The following is a 7,684-nucleotide window of genomic DNA, read 5'->3' as shown; positions in this document are numbered from 1 at the left end:
CCCCCCCGCCCCGCGGCACCAAAAAAAGTAGTAGTTAAAAAATAGTGAAACAGAAAAGCAGATGATTTTTGTAATTATTTGGTAATAAAATAGCTATGAAATACAGAAGCAAATAGGAAACAACAGTGGGAAAATGATCAAATAAACCACGATATACCTTTGTCTTGTCATCTTCCTTTGATATTAACAGTTCCTCCTTTGATATAATTTTTCCTACAAGAGCAATAAACTCAGGTAACCATAAATTCTAGAAACCAACTGAGGTACTAAAACCTAAAGCCAAGGCAAAAATGACTAGACATAGAAAAAGAAATAAGCAAACCTGATTTATCGCGAAATACTGGCTCTGCACCTTTTCCACTCTTCGAAGGATCAATGGAAGCAAACCTACACATATCAGGTTCATTACATGCCAAAGCGACCATTTCCCTAACAAGCCAACATGGAAAGAGAATGAACATAGATCAAACTTATTAGCTAGTTACCTGGATTTCTGTTCCTCCCTCTTCTTGTCGATCTCTTCTTTGAACTCCTGCTTGGAAAATAACCCAGCTCTAGGTACCTCCTTTACCAAAGCCACCTCCTTTCGTCTTCTAGGAGGAGATAGATCTGGCGAAGAATCCTTCCGGTTCCTTCTCATAGCTAGAAGGTCTGCAGCAGGAGAATCACGAGCTTTACGGGATGGAGATTGGTCAATTGCCTGTCCCTTCCGGCTTCTCCTTGGAGGAGAAAGATCTGTAGGCTCCTCTGAGTCATGGCGGCTGCATCGCCAAGGAGGAGAAATGTCCTCCGGAGGGCCCTTCCCAGCTTTCCGTCCGGGGGAACCATCAGCTGCTACTGTCCTCCGAGCTTTTCTCGGAGGAGATAGATCCTCAGATACCTTCCTCCTAGGGGATGACATATCCTCCACCTTGCCATCGCCCTTGTGACTTCTCCTTGGAAGAGAATGGTCCGGAAGCTCCTCCGAGTCGTGGCGCACACGCCTCCGGGGAGGAGAGAGCTCCTCACCATCAGCAACCTGCCTCCGACCCTTTCTCGGAGGAGATAAATTCTCAGGTAACTTCCTCCTCGGCGGTGACATATCCTCCATCTTCGCATCACCCCTGTGACTTCTCCTCAGAGGAGAAATGTCCGGAGACTCCTCTGAGTCATGGCGCACATGCCACCGAGGAGGAGAATCAATTCGGCCCCGACCCTTTCTCGGAGGCGCTAAATCCTCAGATAACTTCCTCCTTGGCGGTGGCATATCCTTCACATTTTCATCACCCTTTTGCCGCTGTCGCAGAGGAGATAGGTCCGGTTGGTCCGGACTCCGCTCTGGGGAGGGGGTGTCAAACCGCGCACGGCGCTGCCGCGGTGGGGAGAGATCACCAACGCCGCTGCCTTTGGCGACATCCGAGAGCTTCGAGGGATCCGACACCGACACCCAGCCGCTCCCGTCCTCAGCAATTGCGTGATAGGGCTTCCGCGCGCGGATAGCCTCGAGGCGCTTCATGCGCTTCACCTCTATATCCTCGTCGATCTGAGGTTGCTCCTCTCCTTCACCCAAGGCAATCCAAATAAATCAGGGAAAAGCACCGGAATAAGGGTTACGGTTAGGGCTAGGGTTAGGATGAGGGCTTGGGGAGTATACCGGGGGAGTCGGGTTCGTCCTCTTCGATCTGAACGGGCTTTTGCCACACGGGGTCTTCGTCGACGACGAGGACGCCGGCCGTCGAGTCGGGCTTGCACTTCTGCTTCTTCTTCTTCTTCTTCGCCTTCGCCTTCTTCGGGTCGTCGGCGTCGGATTGGTACCTCTTGAGGTACTCTTTTAGGGATAGGGGGGCGACGGAGGTCGAGGCAGGCGCCATGGCTGAGCTCACGGTAGGAGAAGATTCGAGGGCGGCGGGGGGCGGGAAACGACTGCAGATCGAAGACCGAAGAAGGCAAAGAGGTAGCCGGACCTGGTACGGACTCGAACTTCAAGTCTTCAACCGGGCCATTACATTCCACTTCGCCCTTTTATATATTTATTACTAGTTAAGGACCCCGGCGCGGGATAGTGTTATTGTAGTAAATTATATTATCATTAAAATCAATATATATATATATATATATATATATATATATAGTATAGTAGAGGCTAGGAATAATTGTAAAAGTATCACCCAAGTGATACTTGTGTGTTTTTAGCCCTTGGATGGAGAGATGTGAGGTTGAGATGATGGTGGTAGGTGGTGGTAGGTGGAATAGTGTTTGATCTAAAGGCTATTAGTAATCAAAAAGTAGATCCAATGGTTAAAAACACACAAGTATCACTTGGGTGATACTTGTAAAAGTATTCTAGCCCTACAATATATGTATATATATATATATATATATATGAGTAATGCTAGGCTGCTATTAGTAGTAGAATGCTAAAGTTGCTACCGATTTTCTGATCGTTGGATTACTTCGCGATCCGTGCAAGAAGGGGGGCTAATTTTAGTGGACAAACGGAAGCTAACGGAGCCCCCCTTCGTTACCCTGTCAATCTCTCTCTTTCATTCTCCTCTCCATTTCCTCCCATTTCCCAACTTTATCCGGTCAATCTCTCTCTCTCCTCTCCATTTCCCCCATTTCCCTGTCAACCTCTCTCTCTCTCCTCTCCATCTCTATCTCCAACCCGCCACCCCCTCTCACACCCTCTCTCGCTCGATCTGCAGAAGCTGAGTCCCTCGCTCCATCCTCACACCCGCTCTCGCTCGATCTCGCGCTCAATCTCTCACTCGATCGATCTGCATGAAGTGCTGTTGAAGAAGGTGAGCTTTGATTTTTTTTTTTCAAAAAAATTTAGTGTGTTTAGTGTTTATATTTTTAATTAAATTTTTTTTTCTTGCTTGGGAACCCTCTCAGAAGCTGAGTCCCTCGCTCCTTACTCACACACTCTCTCGCTCGATCTCGCGCTAAATCTCTCACTCGATCGATCTGCGGGAAGTGCTGTTGAAGAAGGTGAGCTTTGATTTTTTTTTTTTTTCAAAAAATTTTAGTGTGTTTAGTGTTTATATGTTTAATTAAATTTTTTTTTCTTGCTTGGGAACCCTCTCAGAAGCTGAGTCCCTCGCTCCTTACTCACACCCTCTCTCGCTCGATCTCGCGCTCAATCTCTCACTCGATCGATCTGCAGGAAGTGCTGTTGAAGAAGGTGAGCTTTGATTTTTTTTTTTTTCAAAAAAATTTAGTGTGTTTACTGTTCATATTTTTAATTAATTAATTTTTTCTTGCTTGGGAACCCTCTCTGTTCCTAAGAAAAAAAAAATAAAGTATTTAATTCATCACGTACCAAATTTTTACCTAAAAGCTAGCATTTTAAGACATAAATTAGAATTAGATGAGAGAAAATTAGCTAAATTAAAATTTTAATAAGATTCAAATATAGAATATTATATTATGAGATTATGTGAAACAACTATTGTTCTTTAAAATCTTAACAGCTAAACAACCATATTTCATTATTTGTATTCAACAATTTTTGCATGTTTAATTAGCTAATTAGTACTTTTTCTTATAAAAAATTCAATAAAAGATCCACTACATAAATAAGTTTTTGGGCTTTTGCACTATCAGTCAAATAACTTAGATATGTGAAGTATCTTTATTAATTGTTATTTGGATGGGATGAATAATACCTTTGAAGCATACCCCAAAATAATTCACAGATACTTGGATGGGATGAATAATATCTTTATTAATTGTTACTTGTATTTAGTTTTTATGTATTTGTAAAACTATTCACAGAAAATGGCAAAGAACAAAGAAATCATATCCTACTTGGAAGATTTGGTTGCAAATAATGTTGTAACAAGTCCCGTCTCCGTTACCGAATCACAAGACGAAATTGACGACCATGAAGGATCATCTCAGGTTAGCTATTCCTTACAAACTCTATTTTTTGGCACTAACCTATCAAGTTTCAATTTACTATGCACCTCTTTTTTCAAAATATATATTAGAATGTTGATGATAAAAATCATGCTCTTTTCTAAATGCTCTTTTCTGAATTTGCTTTTTTCTAAATGCTCTTTTCTAACATACATTACCTTATTAAGTAATGAATAGTGAGGAATTAAAACTAATTATCTTATTAAAACTATATGCAAAATATTATGTTAATTATAATATTTTATTTTCATGATGTTTAACAGATGAATAGTGAGGAATATTATGAATCTCTATTTTTAGATGCTACACAAAATAGATCCAATTATGGAGAAGAGTCAGAATATCCCTCAAGTGATATTGGGATAAATCAAAGTACAGATTTTTGTTCTTTCATGCATGAACAAAGCCAACAAGAAAAGAATTTTATTAGTCAATGCAGCATGAAAACATCACATCATGAGCCATTTATTGGACAACTTCTTCATGATGAAGAAGAAGTAAAGAGATTTTATAATTTATATGCCTATAAAACTGGCTTTAGCATAAGAAAAGCTACCCACTACAAAGCCAAAAAAAAAGATAATATAGTTACAGCTTTGCACTATGTTTGTTCTAAAGAAGGGCAGAGCAAACCAAAAGTTCGGGATCAAGAGAATAAAGGGACACCAAAAAAACAGATGCAGTATACTCGAACAGGTTGTAAGGCACATATGAGGGTAAAAAGGACAAATGATGGCAAGTGGGAAGTTGTTGTATTTGTGAGGGAACATAACCATGCTTTAGTTGCAAGTCCCTCTAAAGCCCGTTTTCTTCGGTCTCATCGTTTAATAACAGCCGAAAAAAAAAAATAATTCATATGTTGAGTGAGCAGAATATCTCAACAAGTCAAATTATGTCATTTATGGCAGAAAGAGAAGGAGGAGCATAGAATATTAACTTCACTAGAAAGGACCTAAGCAATGAGATTTCTGAAAGGAATCGAAGATTTAAAGGGATTGATATATCCAGTACCATCAATTATTTTCGTGAGCGTCAAGCTAGAGATCCTTCTTTTTTTTATGCTATTGAGGTTGATGAGCAAAACATGGTACGCAACGTATTTTGGATAGATGGGCGATCGAGAATGGCATATCAAAATTTTGGTGATGTTGTTACTTTTGATACAACATATATGACAAATAAATATTCCATGCCTTTCGCTCCGTTCATTGGAATAAATCATCACCGTCACTCGGTATTTTTCGGTTGTGCTCTTACTAGGGATGAAACTTTCAATACTTTTGTTTGGTTATTTAGAACTTGGCTTCAAGCAGTTTATGAGAAACACCCTATATCAATCATAACTGATCAAGATCCAGCTATGAGAAAAGCAATCGAGCAAGTTTTTCCAAACACAGTGCATAGATGTTGTCAGTGGCACATTATGAGGAAAGCGCGAGAACATTTTGGTATCCTTTATAGCACAAAGGAAGGTTTTAAAAAAGAGTTATTTTCATGCATTAATGATAGCATAACGGTCGAAGAGTTTGAAAGTAGATGGCTTATAATGATTGAAAAATATGGATTGCAAGAAAACAATCACCTACATGTTATGTGGAATGCTCGGCATTAATGGGTATCTACTTACTTTCGAGATACATTTTTTGCTGAAATGACCACTTCGCAACGTAGTGAGAGTATGAATGCTGTAACGAAAATGTTCATGGATAATCATACATCAGTATGCAAGCTTGTAATACAATTTGAAAAGGTGGTTAGTAGTCGCTATAATAAGGAGGATGAAGCAGACTTTAGGTCGAGAGATGGTGAATCTAGTTTATGGTCACATAATCCCATTGAAGTACAAGCTCGTAGTGTGTACACAAAACGAGTATTCTCAGAATTTAAGAATCAATTTCGATGTACAACAGGATATGATTTGACGGAGTTGGAGAACAATTGCTATAAGATTAGCACAATACAACACTCTACCTTACCCGCCCAAGGTATAAACTCATTTATAGTTACTTCAAGTCCATCTATGGAGAAAGTTAATTGCAGTTGCAAATTTTTTGAATTTAGTGGCCTTTTATGTTCACATGCATTAAAAGTTATGCTTCACGTTCGAATGCATGAGATTCCCTCCCACTATATTATAAAACGGTGGACTAAAGATGCAAAAAAAGGGTCCTCAAGTATTAATTTTCCAAGTATGTTAACAGGTGACTCCTCAAATGCAAAAGGAGCAAGACTTAATGCACTTACACTAAAAATACAACAACTTTTATTTGAGGCATCCAAGACTTTTGAAAATTATGAAATGACTTGTGAGAAAATCGAAAAACTTGTTGATGAGAATATCAAGCTCTATGAATCTTTGAAAGAGAAACAAGATCAAAGTGAAAATATTGTGGAGCATCACACGGCTTCTATATTTTCACAATCAAGTAGTGTTGGGTTTGTCAAGTTGAAGGATCCTCCGCAATCCCAATGTAAAGGAAAAAGAAAGCCACAAAGATATAAGCCTTCAGCTGAAAATGCAGTGAAAAAAGCTAGAACATGCCAACACTGTAAAAAGAAAGGACACAATATCCGAACTTGCAGGGAGGTAAATGCTATTTGTAGCTACTTACTTATATTGAATATTATGTGATTTAGTCAATCTTATAATATTTTTGGATTCTTTGATTGCAGCTTTTATCTGGAGGAAAAAGATCGTGATGCAACTATTGAAGAGAGCGATAAGATTTCGTGAGCGTTCTTCATGGTGGAGATGTTGTTATGTGTGCATTTGATGTTCTTATGTGTACTTTTGATGTTGTTATGTGTGCTTTTGATGTTGTTATGTGTGCTTTTCAAGTCATCATGCTTTATTTGTTCGAAGGAAGCATAACTTCCAATACTGATACTGGGGTTTGTTATGTGTTTGATCCTGCTATATGTTTGATCCTACTGGGAAGTTGTTTGCATGTTATGTATTTGATCCTGCTAAGTCTGTTATGTGTTTGATAGAATCTGCTGGGAAGTTGTTTGCATTGTGATGATATAAGTGCATTAAGTCTGCTGGGAACTTTTCAGTTCTCACCTTGTTTTCTCAAAAAGGTAGATCTATCTCCTACTCTTTCACTTTTTTTTTTTTTGGTTCTTTCTAGTAACTATTTAACTTTTAGATTAGAATTCCTCTTTCTTATCTAGTGTTCTTTATTCCCCCCCGCATTCTCTGTTTGGGCATGTAGTGAAAAGAAGTTTGATTACTATGTTGGTTCTTATATGATCTTAGAACATTTCGAAACTAAACTGACTCAATACATATATACAAAAAATCACATGCATATACATGCCTCCCACTTCACTGTTTGACATTTTCTGAGCATACAAGTAGCAAATGAACTACAATAATACAAATGAACTATAAGGATCCAATCCAATCCCACCAAGTAGCAAAATGTCATAACATAGATTGAACATCCAAGACATTTAGTACAAATACAAAGACATAATATAAAGCCTAATCATCTAATACACCCAAATCACATAAATACCTTCATGATCATCTAATACACCCAAATCACATAAATACCTTCATGAATAACATTGCTAGTAATACAAACAGTACGCACAAATAGGACTTAATCCTCCAAAATTCATTGTGCATTGCAAATCTTAGCTCTTTTATCTCATTACTTAATCTTATATCCTCTATTCTATTGGTTAATGATAGAAAAACAGCATTAGTTGGAAAATCTTCGGTTTGTATCACTACAGATGTACTTCCACATGACGTAACCTCAGAACAATTCGCTTG

The 7,684-nt window shown here is 38.8% G+C and overlaps 2 protein-coding genes across 4 annotated transcripts in view; one reads left to right on the top strand and one right to left on the bottom strand.

Annotated features, from left to right (window-relative positions):
• LOC109727158 (BUD13 homolog) overlaps nt 1-1,852 on the bottom strand; it is a gene marked incomplete at its 5' end in the record, with an annotated part of 7,143 nt that extends 5,291 nt beyond the window's left edge. Inside the window, 4 exon segments of the mRNA XM_020257088.1 lie at nt 158-213; nt 323-387; nt 486-1,539; nt 1,634-1,852. Of these exon segments, the coding sequence (XP_020112677.1) occupies nt 158-213; nt 323-387; nt 486-1,539; nt 1,634-1,850 (1,392 nt within the window).
• On the top strand, nt 2,607-6,863 carry LOC109727092 (protein FAR-RED ELONGATED HYPOCOTYL 3-like). 3 transcript variants are annotated; one of them, XR_002220728.1, is made up of 6 exons: nt 2,607-2,780; nt 2,875-2,970; nt 3,068-3,163; nt 3,757-3,882; nt 5,811-6,487; nt 6,574-6,863. XR_002220728.1 is itself a non-coding variant. In XM_020256987.1 (3 exons), exons 1-3 carry the CDS (start codon nt 5,552-5,554, stop codon nt 6,598-6,600), a joined length of 747 nt encoding a protein of 248 aa, XP_020112576.1. In that variant the 5' UTR covers nt 3,895-5,551; the 3' UTR covers nt 6,601-6,863. The 3 variants fall into 3 exon arrangements, 2 of the variants coding, with proteins under 2 accessions (XP_020112576.1, XP_020112575.1); XM_020256987.1 differs by lacking the exons at nt 2,607-2,780; nt 2,875-2,970; nt 3,068-3,163; nt 3,757-3,882 and having other exon boundaries at nt 3,895-5,885; nt 6,102-6,487; XM_020256986.1 differs by lacking the exons at nt 2,607-2,780; nt 2,875-2,970; nt 3,068-3,163; nt 3,757-3,882 and having other exon boundaries at nt 3,899-6,487.

This window comes from Ananas comosus, linkage group 22 (assembly GCF_001540865.1).
Source record: "Ananas comosus cultivar F153 linkage group 22, ASM154086v1, whole genome shotgun sequence".
Lineage (NCBI taxonomy): Eukaryota > Viridiplantae > Streptophyta > Magnoliopsida > Poales > Bromeliaceae > Ananas > Ananas comosus.
This window is presented reverse-complemented; position numbering and strand designations above follow the sequence as displayed.